The sequence below is a fragment of the Ictidomys tridecemlineatus genome, chromosome 13, assembly GCF_052094955.1.
Source record: "Ictidomys tridecemlineatus isolate mIctTri1 chromosome 13, mIctTri1.hap1, whole genome shotgun sequence".
Lineage (NCBI taxonomy): Eukaryota > Metazoa > Chordata > Mammalia > Rodentia > Sciuridae > Ictidomys > Ictidomys tridecemlineatus.
In genome coordinates, this window is record NC_135489.1 from 89,763,929 (window position 1) to 89,786,850 (window position 22,922).

Sequence of the window (22,922 nt, forward strand, 5' to 3'; positions counted from 1 at the left end):
TTAGCTTTGAATTCTCAATCCCCCGACCTCAGCCTGCCGAGCTGCTGGGATTACAGGCATGTGCCACTGCGCCCAGCCATAACCTCTAATTTTAATGCCACTCAGGGAAAAAGTGTTCAGCCTATTTACACACAGGCACTGCCCAGAACTGGACTCTCCTTTGGGATGAAATAACTGCCATCTGCAGGCTCTGCCCTGGGGCAGGCTCTAGGACCTTCAGCTTCAACTTTTTGGATAAAAAAGTCAGATTAGTGGCAAAGGTGACATAAACCTGCTTTATTTTCTCAAGACAGTCTATACTATGCATCCTATGCTTCATAAGTAAATTTCTTATCTTAAAAAAAAATGAAAGCCTTGCTTTTTTATTATTGCTGGTCACCTCCCAGGGACCAGGGGTTAGTTCTGGACCCAATGACAAGGATTAAAACTCACCATTGTTTCTTCAGCGCACATCACGTACTGGTTCTTTGCTATGGATACAGGCTGCAGCTTGGGGCCCAGATGAGAAAGCAGTTTCCACAGAGGCTGAGCACTGTGGAGGACCAACACACCGATTCTGTCCCTTGCTCATTAGGTCTCCTTGCCTCCACCACCCCAATCTAGGAGGAAATGTGTCCCACAGCTCCCCAAGCAGTTCCATGACAAAATATTAGAAATTTAACTTTTCAAAACAAGAGTTCTTAATTATCAGTGTTGTTTTTCTCTTTCTATTCAACAACCTTAATATTCTCTCATAGAACAAACATCATAAATATCATTAAATGTCAAGTTATTTCCCCTGAAAAATGATTACTTCAGTTTCAGCAGGTTTTCTCCACATAGCTCAAATATCACCTTGTCTGTTTTATGTAATGTGGCAACACCAAAAGTTACCAGAGAAAACAGGTTTCGCCTCTGCTGCCAGCTGCAGCCAGCCAGTCATGGCTGTGTAGAACTCGATCTTCAGAAGACCTCTTCGGACAGGTGGGAGGTGTAGCCTGGGCACAGGAAGGCAGGAGATCAGCCCTGGGGCCACAGAACTGACACTCCTCCATAGAGCACAGAGATAACGGAATCTATGATACTTTTTGTAAACACTTAAATTTTCCCTAGCAATATTAATTAAAAGATTGCTTAAATTTCATGAAATTTAAAAATACACTTAAGACCACATTTCCTTCAAGAACAAGAACTGGGAAGGGACTCCCGGGCAGAATCGCCACTGCCTCCCAAATGTCCAGGGCTCCTGTCAGTGAAGGTCCTGTGTCCCTTCCATATATCCCTGCACATCCTTAGGATCTCCTCTCCACTGTGACCCAGGACCATGCAAGAGATCTTCCAGTCAGGAAGGGCCCTGCCAGGCAGCTCAGGTACTTCTATCTTGCTGGCCCTATCTCCCCTTAGATAGATCACAACTCCACCATCCATATCCATTTACCTCTTTATTACTCACCCCTATCAAGATTTGAGTATATCTGATTTAAACTACAAAAAAAAGGGGCTGGGGATGTGGCTCAAGCGGTAGCGCGCTCGCCTGGCATGCGTGCGGCCCGGGTTCGATCCCCAGCAGCACCACATACCAACAATGATGTTGTGTCCGCCGAGAATTAAGAAAAAATAAATAAATGTTAAAATTCTCTCTCTCTCTCTCTCTCTCTGTGCCCCCCTCTCTCTCACTCTCTCTTTAAAAAAAAATAAATAAATAAATAAATAAATAAATAAATAAACTACAAAAAAAAAAAAAACCTAGGTAGGGACAGGGGGAGGAGGACTCAGTGGTACAGCACTTGCCCAGCAGGAAGGAGGCCCTGGGTTCCATCCCCAGCACTGCCTCCCTACACACACATACACAAACCTACTAAGGAACACATTTTTATCTATTTAAATTTTCATTCATATAAATATTTATAAACACAGACACACATGGAGAGAGAGAAGGAGAAGGGGGAGAGAGTAAAAAAAAAAAAAAAAAAAGCTTTGCTTTTTATTATACTTGTGAGTAAAATACTAAGTTTTTGTTTGTTTGGTGCTTGGGCACAGGTACCTTACCACTGAGCTGCATTCCTTGCCCAGGATCTTTAAGTATAAACAGAACAAAATGACATTAACTAAAAGGAAAACATGAGTTTGGGAGCAACTATTATGACAATTTCCCATCAAAATTAAATTTTAACTCACCAAGCAAAGAATCATCCAAATGTTTCACTTTGTCTAAGCTATCTTCTTTTACAGATCTTATGTAAAATTTGTTCCGAGAGTTCAGGGGAAATGCTATATTTACATTATTTTTATTATTAATGGAAATAAGCTCTCTTTCACTCCCCAAAAGGTTTTAAAAAGCTAAATTAATTAGGAAGTAAATATACAATGAGTTAAAAAAGTAGTAAAGAACAGGGAAAACAAGATTATACACATGGAAAGCAGGTAAAACTATAAATGGTTCTCAAATGCTAATTACCTTTTTCTAGTATTCTCCAACAAAATCCCCAGTCCTTATGATCTATTCTAAAACCTAGTACAGCCCTAAGACAAATATGAATACCTACAGTTTCAGATTTTTTTCAACCTCAAGAATCATTCTATGGACCTCCAAAAATTATATCTGATATTGTTTCAGAATTTCTTATCAATCTTGAATCAAAGAATCTTAAAATACTCATCTTTTCACAAAGGAAAATACTCATCTTTTCACAAAGGGTAATAATAGTTCAGTAACAATATATTTGTGCAGAATGTATGAGCTGACGAAATGTCCTCACACACATTCATTTAATTCTCAAAACAATTTTGTAAAAAGAGCTGAACAGCCAGGTGTGGTAGTGCACGCCTGAGGCAGGAGTATCACAAGATCAAGGCCAGTCTGGGCAATTTGGAGAGATCCTGTCTCAAAATAAAAAATATATATATAAAGGTCTGGGGGTGAAACTCAGTGGTAGAGCACCCCTGGGTTCAATCCTCAGCACAAAAAAAAAAAAAAAGCTAACTGAATATTACTTCCATTTTATAGATTAAAAATAAGAAAAAATTAGAAAGCCAAAGGTTACATGGCTTGCTTGAGGTCACAACTAAGCAGTAAGCATCAGAGCCAAGAATCAAAACCACATCTTTTGTAGCCAAGTCTCATGTTCTTTCCATGTCACCACAGGATATTACACAGTTGATGTACAAGTACCGGGAAGAACCAAAGACAGGAGAATTGACATGACTCCATAGGAAAAGTATTTCCCCAGCCAACTGAACTTCCATGAAGCCCAAGTCATCTTCTTCCCTCCCTGACCTGCCCTCCTGCCTCCACAACACCCAGGAAAGGAGACCAGGAGTCTGAAGATTCCTGCCTCTTTCTCACCCACACATCAGGAACTCAAGAGCCTCGCCCTGCTCTAGTTCCCCTGGTCAGCCCTCCATCCTCTGGTCTGAGCAGCCCTTGTGCCCCTGAGTGGTTCTTCAACTCAGAGCAATCAGGATCTAAAGACAGCGTGGAGGACCACTAGCATCTTGGGCCCAAGCCTCACCCCGTCAAGAGCCCCCCTACAAAGCCCTCCATGTCACCCTCCTGCTTCCCCTCCCTACAGGTCCTTCTTGGCCTCTCTGGTGCCCATTCCTGGGTAGCCAGAGTCCAGCCAGCATGCTCTCCCACACACATCCCTGCCCCAGGCACAGTGAACGCCCACCAGAGAAGACAAACAGGTTTAACCTCCATGCCAAGTCCAAATCACTGGTAGGGGCAGCCTGAAGCACCCAGTGAGAACGCAGGCTGTTCACGGATTTAGCAGCACTGCAGTGAGGGTTCCCAGGGAAAGTGGGGCAGCACACTGGGCACTCACCACTCCGGTGGGTGGCACACTGTCTCCCATTACACCTCCAACTTTTTTTTTTTTTAAAAGAGAGAGTGAGAGAGGAGAGAGAGAGGAGAGAGAGAGGAGAGAGAGGGGGAGGGAGAGGGAGGGAGAGAGAGAGAGAGAGAGAGAGAGAGAATTTTTTTTTTTTAAAGAGAGAGTGAGAGAGGAGAGAGAGAGAGAGAGAGAGAATTTTTAATGTTTTATTGTTTTAGTTCTCGGCGGACACAACATCTTTGTTGGTATGTGGTGCTGAGGATTGAACCCGGGCCGCATGCATGCCAGGCGAGCGCACTACCGCTTGAGCCACATCCCCAGCCCTACACCTCCAACCTTTCGACCCCAATGCATCTGCCTCCCAGGCCTTCCTTTTACCTCTGCTCCTCCTTTACCTTGTCCAGAAACAAAACTACTTCTGACACCAGCCAGGTGTCACAGGCAGCCAGTCGCCCTGCTCTGGGTTCACAGGTTCTACAGTCTCTGAAATTCTGAGGTCGCTGTACTGTACTCCAGGTGTCAATGCAGCTACGAGCTTCATCTAGGAATGGGTATACTGCACCCCTCATTCTATCTTCCACCTGGGGGACAGTTCACTCAGAAGGCACTCAGATATTACTGACATTAGCAAATAAAGTCATGTAAAAGGGATTCCTCTGACATAGTATTCTGAGTAAATATCCAGGAAGACAGGCCATGTCCATGACCAGGCAACTTATGGAGATGGTTATTTTTTTGTTGTTGTTTTTTGGGTTTTGGTACAAGGGATTGAACCCAGGGGCACCTAACCACTGGGGCACATCCCCAGCCTTTTTTATATTTTACTTAAAGACAGGGTCTCACTAAGCTGCTCAGGGCCTCAGTTGCTGAGTCTGGCTTTGAACTTGTGATCCTCCTGCCTCAGCCTCTCAAGCTGGAATTACCAGTATGCACCACCGTGCCAGGCCCTATGGGGATTGTTAATGGCACTCTACCATACCTGTCAAATATAATAACCTAGCTTTATTTCTTAGAAACAAAAGGTATTAAGATATTAAATAAGAATTTGGCTTCTAATTATATTGGGGAGGGTGAAGAAAATAGGAAATAAGGTATAAAGACAATAGTTCTACTTAAAAAAAATTAATATAACCTAAGGGTCAGTTTTCATAAGCTAAACATAGGCCACGAAGTGCTGATATTATTAGGAATAAAACCTATCCACATATGACACTAATATCTCCCTCTCACATTCTCTCCCTTCTCCCCCTCTCTGGATTGGATCAAACCCAGGTAACTCATGCACACTGAGCAATCATTCTACCATTAAGCTACATCCCCAGTACTTTAGCTTTACTTCAAATAGACAAATAATAATTGTACATATAGCTATAGGGTATAAAGTGATATTTTAACATGTATATATTGTGGAATGATCACATCAGAGTACCCAGCATATCTAACAGCTCAAATAGTTATTTCTTTGCAGTAAGAATTCTTGCCAGGCACAATGGCACACATCTGTATTCTGAGCAGCTCAGGAGGCTGAGGCAAGAGTATCAAAAGTTCAAGGCCAGCCTCAGCAACTTAGCAAGGCTTTAAGCAACTTAGCAAGACCCTGTCTCTAAATAAAAAATAAAAAAGGACGAGGATGTGGTTCAGTGGTTAAACATCCCTAGTACCAAAAAAAAAAAAAAAGAATTCTTAAAATCCTCTCCTTTACCTATTTTGATTTTAGGGTGTAGGAGGGTAGACGAGTAAGAGGCATTGAATCCAACACTGCTAGGCAAGTGCTCTACCACTGAGCTACATTCCCAGCCCTTCTTTTAGCTATTTTGAAATATACATTATTAATAACCTTAGTCACATAAAATTTATACTGATGTCCTAGACTGGTTTTTTTTTTTTAAAGGTTGTGTTTAAAAATCGCATTGGAAAACTTTTGGCAAAAATACAATATCTATTAATGTTGAACACCCACCATGAACTAACCACTGCACATTTAAATATTTGACACAAATGCTACACCTATACCAAAAGATATGTTCATAATGTTTATAACAGTATCACAGTATCTAATAAACGGGTCTCTGAAACCCAGAGTCCAGGTAGAGTGAGATGGGAACAGTACAGTCACGCATTGGAATGTCACACTAAAATACGAACAAATGAATCGAAACAAGGTTCAACCTCACAAAGGCTAGGAAAAAAAAAAAAAAAAGACGTAAAACCATACACACTGTGGGTTCTGTATGAGCTCATCAGTAGACAGAGCTCACAAGGCAAGCAGGCACAACAGCCATGACCAGACACAGGTAGGCCACCCTGATGCTAGCAGTGCTGTTCCGGCTACACGTGTTCCAAGGCTACATGTATCTATTCATGCTGCAAAACTCATCATGTAGGACTTGTGCACTTTACATTGTGTGACATTTTAAATAAATTTGCTTTAAAAATATTGACGAAAGGCCAGGAACGGTGGCACATGCCTATCATCCCAGCAGCTTAGGAGGCTGAGGCAGGAGGATTGCAAGTCCAAAGCCTGCCTCAACAACTTAGCAAGGCTCTAAGCAACCTAGCAATTAAAATTAAAAAGGGCTTGGGGTGTGGTTCAGGAGTAAAGTACCTCTAGGTTCAATCCCCACTACTAAAAATAAATAAATAAATAAATAAAATTAGAACAAAAGTATTTGTAAAGCATAAGACAAAACTGAGATGTCTTCAGACCAACAAAAACAGTGAATTCAACAATGACAGGGCCTGCTCTAAAGGAAATACTAAAAGGAGTTCCTCAGTGGGCAAATAGACCCAGAACTAGATACAGTAATCCAAGAAAAAGAGCAAATATAGTCAGCCCAAGTTCACATCAGTGGATTTGACCAATTGTGGATACAAAAACACTGTGCCTATACTAAACATACACACACTCCCACCCCATCACTATTCCTTGAACAATATAACTATTTACATAGCATATTTGTTATACTGGGAATTGTAAATCATATACAGATGATTCAAACTATACGGAGATGTACACACAGGTTATATATCAATATTTCACCATTTTATATATGAGACTTGAGCATTCATGGATTTTGGTACTGGGGATAGTACTGGAACCAATCTCCTGCAGACATTGAGAAAGATGATGTTTTAGTAGTACTTCGAAAATAGTTTTGAAGTTGCAAATTCCCTGGAAGGACTGAGTTGACATTTTGTAAAACAATCTAATGAATATTATATTGTGTTAAAATACTGTCTTTGGCATTTAAAATATATGAACTGTTGGGCACAGTGGCTCACACCTATAAACCCAGGGGCTCAGGAGACTGGAGCAGGAGGATCGCAAGTTCAAGCAACTTAGCAAGGTCCTAAGCAAACTTAGCAAAACCCTATTTCAAAATATTTTTTAAAAGGGGGGTACTGGGAATATATCTCAGTGGTTAAGCACTCCTGGGTTTAATCCTCAATACCAAAATAAACAAATTAATTAATTAAATATATTAACTAAAATACAGAGTTAATGCTCTAAGGTCTTTGCATTACACAGAAAGTAATACAACAATTTATGTGAGATTTAATAAGTCAATAATGCATGTTGTAAGGCAACTACAAGAAAAAAATGGAATATTACAATGAAGAAGAAAATTTTAATAATTTTTAAAAATATTCATAAAGAGAATGAAAAAATGTATACAGAGCAGGTGGGACAAATAGAAAAAAAATAAGGGCAGATTTTTTTAAAAGCCAAATATTAGTAATTCAGCAGTGTTTACAGCAGTGCTTGAAACAACTAAAAAATTCCAAACTATTCATAATGCACGTCAACAGCAGAATGGATACAACAATTCAGGTATTGTCATATAGTTGAATACCATGCAACAAATAATGTAAGTCATGAATGCAAAGTTGATTAAAAGAAGTCACACAGAGGGGCTGCGGAGATGTAGCTTAGTTGGTAGAGGGCTTGCCTCACATGTGTAAGGCCCTGAGTTCAACCCCAGCACTACACACACACACACACACAAAAAGCCAGACCAACTGGGAGTACTGCTTGGTGATGGAGTCCATGCCAAGCAGGCCAGGTCCTCGGTTCCATCCCCAGCACCAAACAAAAGAAAAAGATTTTCAAAAAGCAGACATAAGCACAATGTAAGATTCTGAATCAAGCAAATCCAATCTCTGGTGACAAAAACTAAGACAATGATTAGCTGAGCTGAGGGCTCTGGGTGACTGGTGGTGTCCTCTTTCTTGCTCTGATTTGGTCTGGTCTGGTCTGGTCTGGTCCTGTTTTGTATGCTGAGTGTGGTTCTTACTGGGTTGGTATTTACATGGTTGTATTACTAATGACTTGGGCACTTCCCTGTATTTATGTATTTATTTTTCAAAAAATATTGCAGGAAAAAAACGGAAAAAGCCCAAGAAGCCCAAGAAATAAGTTCTGAGTAAGAAATGTGAAAAAAAAAATGTTTTTTAGTTAGAAGTGGCCAATTATTTATCTTCAAATATATACAACATGCACACCAACAAAAAAAAAAAAGTCTGTTAAGAGATCCTTATAGTACTTGGTTATCAGCCCACCACCTGCTCAACTAGATGATTCAAACTATACGATGAAATGCACTTGAACTGGTTAAAAATCTGGTGAGGAATTTGAATGAGATAATGCCAGCAACAAAACAAGCAAGGTGTCAGGGAACATCCTCCCTTCACACACTTGAGAATGCACAGGACGCCAGCCAGGGGGGCACTGGCTTTCGAGCAGCAAAGGCTGCATCAGGTGGCCCCAGTGGAGTCAAAGCAGGAAAAAGCAAACCCTGTCTGGCTGTGCCACCAAAGTAACCACACAGAATTAGCACTGGAGAAAATACTGTGACCTTTCCCAACTAACTTGCATCACTTTATATGCTATGTATCAGTGTTTTTCACATTCCTAAAGTAAATATGATCCCAGCTAGCAATCTGAAATACTCAGCCAACGCTGTGCCTGACCACACTGTTTTCATCTCTTTTGTCTATGTAAGATGTTCCAAGAGCAGATCTGCACACCACAAGGAGTGTATTGTACCTACACATTGCACTTGAGAGCCCTAATGAAAGCGCACATTTGCAAACAGGGAACCATTTCAAATGTGGCTGACTGGCTATCACTTAGATGGTTATGCTACTGTTTTAGGGACACCATCAGTCCAGTCTCCACAGCTGCTTGAAAGAGGGAGGCCAATGACCTTGAGATTTCCCAAACCATTTCTTGACCATCCTCACACCTCAGTCAATGAATGCTTGCCCACTACACCCAGGCAGCCTCCCCTGAGCGCCAAGAGTCTATTTCAACATCCCAGCAAAGGCTTCTCTGGCTTCAAGCTCCCAGGCATTTCTCCCTCTGACACACAGCCTGCTGTCACCCTCCCTACTCAGCCTGGCTCTGTAGTATCCAGTAAATACCTGCTAAGCAAAGGAAAGGACAGTGGCTTCCAGCAGAAGCAGAACACCAGCAAGAAACCCCAAACCTAGCAGTATGAGCACCAGAAGGAATGAAGCTAACACTGCAATTCTCCTACATTAAAACAAAAACTGGAGCAGCAGCAAGCATAGCGGGGGCTCAGCTTTTGGGGTCCACCTGTTCCCAGCCAAGGAATCACAGCTCCTTAGAGGTTCAGCCAATGCCTGGGCAGGAAATACACAACATGAGACTCAAAACACCCTGCAGTGCCAAAAAGCAAGGATGTGTGCCACCAAAAAGGATGGCTGAAGGGTAAAAGGCAAGTGGCCACCCCAAAGGAGAGCCACCGTGGCAACAGCTAGAACTATCTGAGCAGCAAAAGAGTGTAAGTGGATAATGACCAAAGTACAAAATATGTGGAAATCCAGACTGATGAAAATAGGTGACTGGATCAATAAGTAAATGGGGGAAGGGGACAATCTCACCTGGCCCTCTTTCTGAATAAGGCTGGACTTAGCATCCCATTTCTAAACAAGAGCACAGAAAAGGTGAAAACAATAACTTGGCAGAGAAACCGGGAAAAAACTTGCTTAACTAAGTGTCAAGGTTGACATTCCAGGCCCCAGCACCACCTGAGAAGAGCCCTTCTCCTCTGGAATTCTCTTCCAGCACTAGACACTCCCAAATGGAGGGACACTTCACCAAGAAACTGTCACAGACCAAAACAGAACAAGCAGTACGACTAACTGCAGGAAAACATCCTGGGCAGGATTTCTACAGAGGAAAGAGGCAGAAAACTTGGGGGAACCCAAGGCACGTAAGGAGCTCAGGGAAACAGTAGTATACCACTGCTGGCCTTCATGCAGTTCTGACAGAGGTGCCTCGAGGATGTAAGATGCTAGCACCACAGGAAGTGGGTGAGGGGCACATGGAATTCTCTGAATTATCACTGTACTTTTCTGTAAACTTAAAATTCTGTCCAAAATAAAACTGTTGTTGTTGTTATTGTTGTTGACGTTGTTTTTGGGGGGACAGGTAACAAATAGTATTTCCTTCATCCTTTTAAATACTTGAAAGAGACCCTTTTCTTGTGTTCCACTTGGACAACAAGAAGCAAGTGGAACTACAGATAGAGCCTCATGACATCCCTAAGGAAAAGGGATGGGAACTGCTGCCTGCAGAACCTGTGACCTTACAGTTGAGCTCACCCAGGGCTCTCACCAACCAACACATGACCCTTGGAAGATCAATGATTGTTCTCATTCAGTCAAAACTTATAGCGAGACTAATGCTTTCTTGACAGACCCCCAAGTTACTGAAGCACCAACACCTGAATATAACTTCTTGTTTCCCTTTGCATGAGACAGAAAAAAAGACAGAAATCATGTGCTCTTTCAGAATCTCTCAACAAAGCGCATGTGACCACACAATCTAAGTGAAAGTATGTTGGAAGGTGACACTGAGAGTGACTTTGATCTTATCTGATCATGATTTAGTTTTGCAAATGAACTGGGAGGGGCCTGGGTAAATAAAGGGGCTTGAAGTTTAAGGTCTCATTTAACTTCATGGTAAATTTACCACTCTGTTTAGGTTTTATTTTCTCCTGTTCAATGACTACAACTTTTTATGTTTAAATAACCCATGAAAACTAGAACACCACTTGCATATAGTAGAAACCCACCGTACAGAAGATGAGTCTTACCTATTCCTGTAACCGATCAGGCATTTACCAGCACTTAATCTCACCATTAACCCCCAACACCTGCCCTGGACTCACACACATGTTCTTTTCATTTAATGGCCAGGATTCAATCACACAAGAAATAAAACGAGAATGGACAAAATTGTTTTTAAACATGTTTTCATTACGTCCACCTTCTCCACAAATATTTTCTCTTTAAAATCCAATGGGGGGCTGGGGATGTGGCTCAAGTGGTAGCGCGCTCGCCTGGCATGTGTGCAGCCCAGGTTCGATCCTCAGCACCACATACCAACAAAGATGTTGTGTCTGCCGAGAACTAAAAAATTAAAAAAAATATATTAAAAAAAAAATCCAATGGGATATTATTCCAACACCATTCTCACCAATAAATTAGCAAGAACCTTGCTGACAAGCTGACTGATCATATCCTCTTTTCAAATCCCAAACAAAGCCTGAATGTTCCCTACACCAAGAAACCATTCTCAAGGGATGTCTTTATTAGTGTGCACACAGCCTTCATTGTTCCTCCCAGGAAAACCTATTACTAACCTTAAGGTTATTTAAAATCAAGATGTGACCATAATTTTTAAAATGTTCTTTACACAACCAAAACTAAAGGCATATTTAAAAAAGTGAAATAAAATTTTTAAATAAATGACTGCTGTCATTTAATGTGTTAAAGTCCTGAAGGCTGACAGCCCATGCATGATTCTAATTTCTAATATTATGCTATTAGTAAATATTTGTGGCATTCCAGAAAAACAAATGTTTTAATCTTTTAAGATCTAGAATATTACCTCAATTTCATCAGTTACTACTTCCTAAACATACCAAAGTGCACTCTAAGTGCCAGTTAGGTTTCCTCGTGAGTACCCAGAACCCATATCCTTAGGTCCTTGACTGTCAGCATGTGAAAATGAAAACTTCACTCTGCACCTAAGAAACTCTCCCCACAATAAGGTCTGATGAGCACAACTGCTTGAACATTGGGGAAGATAAGAATGTTACATAAACTACCTAAGAAGAATCATAAACCTCCTGATTCCAGGCAATCTAGCCTCCTGTCATCACAGAAACACTTCATAAAACACACTGCTGGTTTTACAATCCACAATTTCCCTTTTCCTTATCTCCCTCAGTTTTATACCACACTGCTCTGAGATATATCTGAATGCTAAATAAGATCACTTGTTCTTCCTTTCAATGTGTCTCACTGCTATGCCTTGGACAATTTTCGTCATTTTCTATTTCTCCTATAATGTACTCCTATTTGTTTTATCCAAGCTAAATGGGACTGTTCTGGGATGGATCTGCAGAGTCAGCCCTCAGTATCTGTGGGTTGCCACATAATGCTAAGTATCAAAAGCAATTTATAGAAGATGTGCTAAAGTCACATGCAAGCACCATTCCAGTCCAAGGATTTGGGTATTTGCAGGAGATCTGGAACCAAACTCCCTCAATGCTGAGGGAGGATCACTCTCTTTAAAAGAACTGGTCTAGGAGTGAAGCACAGGGGTTGAGCCCTTGCCTAGTATGCCTGAGGCCACATGTTGAATCTCCAGCACCACACAAAAAAAAAGTAAAACAGAACTAAAGTCAATTATTACTACATTCAGCCCCCAAACAAGGTGGTAAAGCTTATGAGGTTCTCTTTCTTCTGATGGGGCTAACTGGGATGATATCAGCAAGAAGCAATGCCACCATTTGTTCAGCTCAGCAAACTGAAAGGTGTGCTCACCTAAGGACTACCACCAGTATCCACTGCTACACATGAACACACTCCTGGGCACATCTGTAACCTTCAACAGGGGATAATTTTGTCCTCAGGAAATAGTTGGCAATGTCTGTAGGCTTTTTATTGTCACAAATAGGGCTTACTGGCATCCAGTGGTAGAAACCCAAGATGCTACACAGGAGGCCTCCACAGAAAGAACTATTCAGCCAAAAATAACTATTCAGCTGAGAAACCCTTGCCTAGGGGTTGGGGGTGTAGCTCAGTGGTAGAGCACCTGCCTAGCATGGCAAAGCCATGGGTTCAACCCCTGGCACCAAAAAGAAAAATGGCCCTTAGACATCTGTTTCAATTCTGAGTAGAAATAAAAAACAGCTTAACTACAGGCACTGTTGTGGTATGAAAGGATCAGGGGATAGGGTAAAAAAGTGTCAGGCACTTTAGATATATTATTTCACTTAAACCTTTCCTGGATAAGGGAAAAGAAAAAAAAAGACATGTATTATGCTTTTATACAGAAGGCTGGATACAAGAGGGTTACAGAACTTATTCAAGGTCATTCAGCTACAAAGGAAAGCAATCAAACCAAATCTGTCATTCGACAGTACTACAAAGAGTAGAGGTTAAAAAGACTTGGATTAAATTCAGAATTCCCAGTATGACTTTCAGCAAGTAGATGGACTCCCTAAGCCTCCATTTAGAAAATAACTCAATGTATAACATTTGAAAATGTAAACAATGCTGATTATTAACCACATATAATCACACTAAATACAAGAGGAAAAATGTTTCTTACAATGCATGTTGTATAAACACAATTTTTCCTTAAAACTAGAACTTACACAAGGATGCCCAGTGCCAAATTACTCATCACTTCTAAGCATCATGATTAAATATTCAAAGACAGGCATAGCTTCACTATCCTTTCAAAAAGGTATCTTTTCATTCCATCTTAATACTCTAAATAAATGATAACTGCAGGTAGTATTTACAACTGAGTCCAAGTCCAGACACAACAGATACATCAGATCCAGAAAATCTGAAATATAATCTCAAAAGAATCTTCAAAAGGCTGGCTTTAAATAACACAATGTATGCGCGTGTGGATACATCACATGGTACCTCAAAAATATGTGCAACTGGAGGACAAATCAGTTTAAAAAATTAGAAGCTGACTTTAAATAAATAAAAATGGGTTTAACACACACACACATACACACACACACACAGAAAGAGAAATGTTCTGGTAGGACTAAAAGAATAACTATAATCTTGAATGTTTTTAATTTAGAAAAGGATTTTCACTGAATGCCATTTTTACAGACTAATTCTGAATTACATCTTTCACGTTAAGCATTTTGACATTTCCATCAACTTTCTCAAAGTCGAAGGTGGGTTGTTTTCCCATGTTTTAATAGACCTGCCTCTCAAAAAACGAAATTAGATAAAAACTGGCAGGAGAAACATACCGCCAACCTCCTCTCGGTCCCCAGTAGGTGCAGGTTGGTTGACACTAGACAATGGGTGGCCGACCCGTTTCCCCTCTGCCCTCAACATTCAGTCAAGTCTTTACTGAGGAGCCTGTTTGTCATCTCGGCAAAACCCAACACCGGCAAACCACGTCCGCGGCTTCCAGGAGCCCTGCAGTCCTGAGTGTCTCTCCACACCGCAGCCTCCTCCCGGCTGAGACCTCTACGGCTCGGTAACCACCGCGCGCGGTCACCGAGGGCCGGTGCGTGCGGACCGCCTTCTGCGCGGGGCCGCGGGGCGCGGGGCTCTGAGCTCCCCGCCGACAGGGCGAGCGGCCGCGGAGGGGAGGCCCGCCGGCCCGCAGCCCCCAGCGCAGGGCGCCCTCCCGGCCCCCCCGCCCCCGCCTGCCGCCCTCCGCTCGCCACCCTCGGCCGGGCTCGCTCGCCGCCCGCCCTCCGCGCCCTCCGCCCGGCTCGCCCGCCCTCCGCCCGGCTCACCTGCAGCCGCCGGGCCCTCGTCTCCGGGCGCCAGCGTGACGGCGCCGTCCCTGCAGACGCGGACCTGCGCGGCCGAGCGCACGCGGCGCGGGGCCCGGCGGGCGGCCCGCAGCGAGCCGCAGCACTGGTAGCACACGGCCCACGCCTGCTCCTCGTTGATGGGCTGCCCGTACAGCCGCAGGATCTCCTCCAGGCTCAGCGCCTCCGGCGGGCCCGCCGCGGCCGCGGGCTCGGCCGGGCCCTCGCCGCCAGCCGCCTGCGCCATCCCGCGGAGGGCGCCGCGCCGCTGCCGCGTCCGCTCAGCTCCGCGGCATCGTCCCCGCGCGCCTCCGCCCGAGCCGCGCCCCACCCGGCCGCGCGCGCCGCCCAGGCGCGGGACCCGAGGGCCGGGCGGCGTGGGCGAGCGAGGCGGCCGGCGCCGCGGCGGCTCCGAGAGGCCGGTCGGCGGCGCTGGCGTCCTCTTGCCCCGCCCGGCGTGCCCCGGAGCCTCGCGGGCGGGGACGCCGCCGGCGGAGGGCGTGCGCGGGGGCGCCGGCGCGGTTGGGGAGGGGCCGCGGCCCAAGCCCCGCGCGGCCGAGCTGAGGATGCGCGGCTGAGGGAGGGAGCGGAGCGCGCGGCGGGGCGGGCGGCAGGACGTGCGGGGGGGGGGGGAGCGGCGCGCCGGGGGCGTGGCGCTCAGCCCGGGGCGACCCGCGGAGGTGGGCACGGCCGGTGTTCCCCGCCTGCCGCCGCGCTGCGGGAGCAAGCCAGCCGCGAGGCCACCTTGCCGAGAAAGCAGGTCGTCGCTGTCACTGACCCGCCCCGGGAACAGGATTGCAGAAATTCTCCTCAGGAACCCGAGCCCGGCCTGCAGGGAATCCCCGCGGCCCGGCCCCCCCCTCTCCTGACCATCCACTCCGTACTCTCCACGCACCCTGCTCTACTGGTTTTTAGATTTTTATTGTGCATCTTCCTTTCTCATCTTCGTTAAGGTCAAGGATCCTGATGTCCCTCCTTGACTCTTTCCAGTCGCCTAGATCAAGACCTGGGACGTGGCCGTCATTTGCAGATGACTATTTCAGTGTCCTTTCAGATCATGGGTAACATCAGAACAGCCCCCTCTCTACGGTAATGTCTCCATAACCACACGCGTCATCACCCACCTAACCCAGTCTGCTCACAGGACAGGGAATGGACAGCACAGTGGCAAGCTCAGCCCAAAGCAATTAGCCACAGAATGCAGGAAATTACTCCCGGGCCTCACGTAACCCGCTAAACAAGCAATAAAAAGTAATTCTTAAGTAAAGAAATCGCCCATGGAGTGGCTGGGGTTGTGGCTCAGCAGTAGAGCCTCGCCTGGCATGCGCCAGAACCCTGGGTTCGATCCTCAACACCACATAAAAATTATATAAACAAAATAAAAGATATTGTGTACAACTAAAAAATAAGTATTTTAAAAAAAAAAAGAAAAAAGAAATCACCCGTTGGTAAATGAGTTACTTCTAAGGCTAGTCTTGTGTGAAATACCTCAGAGTTGAAAACATCAACCAAGTAAGAAATTTATAGGAACTACCATTTTATGTGCAATATTAAAAACCTCATGCTAAACATTACATCTTGCAGAAAAAAAATCACAGCTGCTTATTGTTAATGTCTAAGATGTCTAAGGGGTGGGGGCTCCTTAGGCACCTTATTATAATTTCACTTAAAGACATACATCTGGGCATGGTGGTGCACCTCCTGCTGAGGCAGGAGGATTGCAAGTTCAAGATAGGCCTCAGAAATTTAGGGAGGACCCAAGTAGCTTAGTGGAAACCCTGTCTCAAAAATAAAAAGGGGTGGGGATGTGGTTCACTTGTTAAGTAGCCCTGGGTTCAATCCTCAGTTCAAAAATAGCAAAATATGGGCTGGGGATGTGGCTCAAGCGGTAGCGCGCCCTCCTGGCATGCGTGCGGCCCAGGTTCGATCCTCAGCACCACATACAAAGATGTTGTATCCCCGATAACTAAAAAATAAATTAAAAAAAAAAAGTAAAATAGATCTTTTTAAAAGGTAGTACCACTTAATTATGGGTTCATAATCTCCTTCGTAAAAATGCAGTATTTATATGTGAACACACCCTCATAGGCAAAGAGCTTTGATTCCTTATGTGTAAGACTATGATTAAAATCATGCTCAAACATTCTCAAATTTTGCTATTTTGAAAGTTTAGATTCTATAAGGATTTTGTAAATACATCGGGGCTTAAAATAGATTGAACAATAGAGTGACATGGTCTATTTTTGTGGACAGCACCACCATCTTCTGGCTTTGTGGGATATTGCTGCCCCACTGCATTTGGATAACTATAGCCAAAAACACTTGTGTCCTTGCTTTACTCCCAAGAAATAACTGAAATGAATTAATCAGCTGAGCAATCCAGGAGCTTGCTACTAAGTATCAGGCATGAGTAGTAAATAAATATCCACCTAAAGGTAACAATGAGGGAAAGGAGGAGTAGAAATGAAAAATCCAAATTTAATGTTAAGCTTGATCTTTAAAAGGTGTCTTCTTAAAAACAAATTTGTAACACTAAGATTTTTTTCCTTTCCTAAGGGATAATTTTAAAAATATTTTGGAAGGGAAAAACATAATGGCACTGAGTCATAGGGGTATATATACAATGGAAAGACGTATGTGTATATGCATGTGCGCCCACTTGTGCATGTGCCCTGTGCAAATTCATGGCTATACCACAATTTAAAGTAAATCTTTTGCCTTTGTGAGCTTATATGTCATTAAGTTGAGGCAAGATGAGAGCTAGAATGTTGCTTGATGTTCCATTTCTACACAGAAGGAAAATCTTGAAAAATCAGTGATTTTATTTTATATAGGCTGAATATTTGAAATTTTCTGTACAAAGGCAGCATAATTCTTTTATATGACTTTCAGTACCCTTTGAAAGCCCCACCATCATCACAAGAGTCTTCAAAAGTGACTGCTGGCCCCTCAAAGGCTACCAGAGGTTGATACATTATCAGTGGAGTTCAAGGTATCCTGTGGAATTAGTTAGCACTTTTCCTCTTTTTCACTTTCAGTTGAATTTCAAAGATTCAAATACTTTTGTGTTCAGGATATTTGGCCCAATTTGTCATTTGTCATTGACTTTTTTTTTTTTTAGTTGTCAGTGGACCTTTATTTATTTTAATATGGTGCTGAGAATCCAACCCAGGGCCTCACACATGCCAAGGCTCTACCACTGAGCCACAATCCCATCCCCTATCATTGATTTCTTTTCTTATTATTTTAGTTGTAGACAGACACAATGACTTTATTTTTGCGTGGTGCTGAGGATTGAACCCAGTGCCTAACATATGCTAGGCAAATGAACCCTGGACTTCCAGCATGGTAGTGCTCTACCACTGAGCTAAGTCGCAACCCTGATATCATGGTCATTCTATGACTTCAACTTCTAAAAATTGTACTATGTGGTTGAAATGTCTGGACAATTCAAATCAACCTCTAAATGTCTTTTTCAGTGTTGAGAGGTCTGTGAAAAACGACGGCATATTGCTCCAAAAATGATTTGTTTTCATTGCTTTTGTTGTTTATTAAAAAATGGAATCCTTGACATTTTTTCTTACATTACTTATCATTTTTGCAGAATAAATGTACTTCATGCTTCACATTCCGGATGTGCTGGCTGAGCTGCTGAGTCTTTCAGGGAGCACGGCCTTCAGGGAGCACACCTGTCTGTGCAGCCCAAGCTTATCCCAGACACTTCCAGGCAATTGCTCCTAAGAGGCACATTCACCTAGAAAAGTGCACCAAAAAGGGAAAAAAAAAATAGGACAGCATATTTTTTCAGTGTTGCAACCTAAATTTTCATTCCTTGTCATTATAATACCTTATAAATTTCTAGTGATTTTTTTATACTTTCAAAGTGCTTTCTTTAGTGATATAACTTGTAGGGTCAGATATTATTATCCCTGTGTTATAGGGGAGAAAATACAGTCAACAGGAAAAAAATAGAGAACTAGTAAATGAAAAAGATGGGAATGGGATCCAGGCCTCTTGACCAGCTCAGTTCTCTCTGCCACTTGCAAAGAGCAACAAAAAGTGCTGACACTTATTTCTCATTACACCAAGGCTAAGAACATAAAAGGCAGATGCCTTAAAATTTGTGTATACCAATATGACTAGATTTTTGTTATTGTTATTTGTTTTGTTTTTGATACTGGAGACTGAAGCGGGGGTGGGGGGCACTTTACCACTGAACTACATCCCCAGCCCTTTTAATTTTTTATATTGAAACAGGGTCTCACTATGTTGCTTAGGGCCTCATTAAGTTCTGAGGCTGGTCTCCAGCTTGTAATCCTGTCTCAGCCTCCTGAGCTGCTGGATTACAGGAGTGCACCACTGCACCCAGCTAAACTTTTGGTATTTGAAAATACTTTAACTGAAATCCTGCAATGATGCCATCCTCCCTTGATGGGGTTTTTCACTGGCATGAAAGTGTCCCTGTAGCAGTCTTCTCTGAAGTCAACCTCTTCAGCAGTATCTACTAATTTCATCCCCATCAAAGGACTGTAAATTATCACTCCACAGGCAGGCCTAATTCCATGAACAATCCTAAAGTACAATTTGAAACTGATGTCTTGTAATCAGGTTGAATAGTAATCAATGATCTTTAAAATCAGCATGCAAACCAACATGTGACCTTATCCCCACAATTAAAAGTACATAGACCCAATAAGAACACAACAAAATTGGCTTCTTCTGGTCTCTAATCTTGTAGAGAATTAACTTTTCCTTTCTTATGGAAAATATATTTATCTGGAAAGTATCTAGAAAATATCCAGTAGTGCTCTTTAAGTAATATCCTAAACCAATGTTTTCTACATTTTCATTCTATAAAATCTAATATTATTTATAATTTACTTAACCTATCCCAAAGGGAGTGATGTACCTTTTGATAAAAATTGAGGGAAAGTAGAGAAATAAGGTAAAACAAACAGAATATGAGTACATTCATGAAGACTAGAAAAGACTAAGCCAAGCAATGGCTTTCACCTTCTTAATAGTGAAACAATTATTTTAAAACCAATATGATATTCTGAGTATGATGTAAGTAGAATTATTAGCTTCAACTAATTAGAAAGATTCAATCTGGGGAAGTTCACATGGATCCAAATTTTAGGCCAAATTACTATTTTAATGCAGATAGGATTTGGAGTCTACAAAGGTAAAATGACTTAACCTAAGTTTCTGTTAGTTCCAGAGGTTATTCAAATATACTCCCTATAACAAAATTTCTAGACCCTCCTTTTTTAGCCATAATTCCCATCAGATTTAAAAAGTGAAGACAAGCAGTACCTTACTCTTTTTTGAGGTGGACCTCATTAAGATGCCCAGGCTGGTCTTGAACTTGTGATCCTTTCTCCTCAGCTTCCCAAGAAGTTGGGACTACAACCCCATGCCACTACACCCAGATATAATATCTTATATGAGTCATATAAAATACAAAAATACCCTTTTTCATATCAAGAGTTTGGTGTTTGACAATAATTGTTTTAAAATGGAGAATTCTTGACAAGTTTAAGAAACCAGAGTTCAGAGTTATGTAAATTAAACAAATCCATTTTTTGTCTGAAATTAGCAAAATGAAATTTTTTTTTTCAAACCTCCACTATTTAATTTGCCAATTCGCCTGCGTGTGGTACCAGAGATTGAACGCAGGGGCACTTACTGAGCTGAATCCCCAGGCCTTCTGAGCAGCTAGGATTACAGTTGTGTGCCATAGTGCCCAGCCTAATTTTTGCTGATCTTTTAAAAAAAAAAAAAAAAAGACCTTTCTTGTTTAAAACTGTTGTCTTTTTTCCCTACATACAGAGGTCTGGAGCTGTCCTTCACTCTTGTGTTCTCCTTTGACCCTGAGAGGCTTCTTTCTCTTCCAAGGTCAGCATGTAACAAACATAAAATATGGCTTCCCTTTAATTCAATTAATAAGCAATGGTTAAAGCACATTCTAGCTAGCCTCACCTTGGTGATTTTTGTGGAAGGGTTAAATGGGTTTCTGTTCTTTTTTAAGTTGTTTTTTCCGAACTGCTCTGTGGACTGGAAGTCCTGTGTCCTTGGGGTCTCTTCTCAGTGAAGGGTCATTAATAGAGCTATACTACACATGCTCATTCCTCAGGTGCAGTGGCATACCAAGCAGCTCAGGATCGAGTTCAAAGCCAGCCTCAGCAACTTAGTGAGTCCCTGTGCAAGTCCACAAGACCCTGTTCTCTAAATAAAGGGCTCCTGATGTGTCTCAGTGGTTAAGTACCCCTGGATTCAATCCCTGGTACAAAAAAAAAAAAAAAGTTTGCTTAAAATACTCTTATACCTTTAGGTTGAACTCTGGGGAATCATTTTTGTGGAAAGCTTAAATGGGTTTCTGTTCTTTTTAAAGATTTTTCCCCTGAACTGCTCTGTGAACTGGAAGTCCTGTGTCCTTGGGGTCTCTTCTCATTTACGGATTTCGTTATCAGTGATTTTTCTTCTAACATCACTTTCTTGTTTTCTTTTTTGGTACTGGAGATTGAACTTAGGGATGCTTTTACCATTGAGATAGCCTTTTCTATTTTTAATTTTGAACAGGGTCCCACTGAATCACTAAGACTGGCCTTGAACTTCAGATCCTTCTGCCTCAGCCCTTTGAGATGCTTGGGTTACAGGTGTGCACCACCGCACGAAGCTTAAGCAGACTTTCTTATTCTGTTATTTTTAATAGAATTAAAATGATTCCCTTGCGAGATTTGGTTAGTAGTCATTCTTCAACTGTCGTACTTTCAAAAATTATGCATGGTCATTTTCAGGGGTGACTAAATTGTATTCTTTTTCATTTTAACAGACAATTTTTAATTTATGTTGTGGGGTTATCAATCTTGGGCCAACTTTCCTTAGCTAAAGCAAGGCACTGAAGTAATGGCAACAGAGTAAGTTTTCCAACCACAGTAGAATGAAAAGTATAAATCAATAGCAGGGGAAAAACTGGGTAAACTTACACATACATGTAAACGACACACTCCTAAATAGCTGACAGGTTGTAGAAATCAAAAGGGAAGTCAGAAAATAATTTAAGATGAATGGAAATGAAGAACACTATAACAAAACTTATGGAAAACATCTAAATCATGCTTAGAGGAAAATTTACATGTGTAAATATCTAAAGAAAGAAGATATCAAACCAATAACCTAACCTTACACTAAAAAAAGGAAATAATAAGTCAGAATGGAAATTAATTAAATAGGGAATAGAAAAACAAACATTAATGGAAACTCAAAGCTGGTTCTTCAAAAAGATTAACATGATTGCTGTCCTAAGCTAGACTGAACAAGTGGCTGGGAGAGAAGAGGACCCAGGCTGATGCCATGGTACACACCCCCACCACCCATAATCCTAGAGACTCAGGAAGCTGAGCCAGGTGTTTGTAAATTCTAGGCCATCTGGGCAATTTAGCGAGACCCTAAAAAAAAAAAAGACTGGGGATGTAGTTCAGTGTTGAAGTACCACTGGATTCAAGGTACTAAAAAAAAAAAAAAAAAAAAAACCCTAAAAAGAAGACTCCAATTGCTAGAGTCAGAACTAAAGAAGGGACATTACCATTAACACTATAGAAATAAAACAACTGTACACCAAAATTAGATAACTTAGATAAAACGGACAAATTCCGAAATACCATAATCTAGATAGACTATAACAAGTGAATAGATTAATAATAATAAAAAAAACTACCTGTAAAGTAAAACCCAGGCCCAGAGGGTTTCTAAGTTCTACCAAAGTTAAGAATCAATAATATTTTTAAACTCTTTCAAAAAGGAAGAGGTAAACAATACTTCCAAACCCATTTTCTGAAGCTATAATTTATTTAGACAAAGACAACACAAGTAAACTACAAACCAAAATCTCATGTATACACAGAAATTCTCAACAAAATACTAGCAAACCAAACACAACAAAATACAAGTGTTAGATATCATATTTTCACCATGACCGAGTATGGTTTATCCCAGAAACTTAAAGTTGGTTTAACATTTAAGAATCAAGGGGCTGGGGCTGGGGCTCAGTGGTAGAACACTTGCCTGGCATATGTGAGGCACTGGGTTTGATCCTCAGCACCACATAAAAATAAATAAATAAAAATAAAGGTATTGTTTTCATTTAAAAAAAAAAAAAGAGGCGTTAAGGGCTGTGGTTGTAGCTCAGTGGTAGAACACTTGTCTAGCCAATGTGAGGTACTGGGTTTGATTCTTAGCACCACATAAAAATAGTTATGTGTACATC

At 42.0% G+C, this 22,922-nt stretch overlaps 1 protein-coding gene and 1 long non-coding RNA gene across 8 annotated transcripts in view; one reads left to right on the top strand and one right to left on the bottom strand.

Moving 5' to 3' along the window:
* The window catches only part of Spire1 (spire type actin nucleation factor 1), a 140,555-nt gene extending 125,555 nt beyond the window's left edge, over positions 1-15,000 (bottom strand). For 2 of the 7 annotated variants that reach the window (XM_078030472.1, XM_078030468.1), the window contains exon 1: positions 14,636-15,000. In XM_078030472.1, the coding sequence (XP_077886598.1) occupies positions 14,636-14,900 (265 nt within the window). In that variant the 5' untranslated portion in view covers positions 14,901-15,000. Of the gene's footprint in view, positions 1-14,137; positions 14,274-14,635 lie in introns of those variants that run through there. The other 5 variants (XM_078030470.1, XM_078030469.1, XM_078030471.1 and 2 more) reach the window with 5 other exon arrangements.
* LOC144369977 (uncharacterized) lies at positions 14,240-21,390 on the top strand. The gene is made up of 3 exons (XR_013429857.1): positions 14,240-14,370; positions 15,607-15,742; positions 21,236-21,390. It is a non-coding gene; the product is annotated as an uncharacterized LOC144369977 (long non-coding RNA).
* The last annotated feature ends 1,532 nt before the right edge of the window (positions 21,391-22,922 follow it).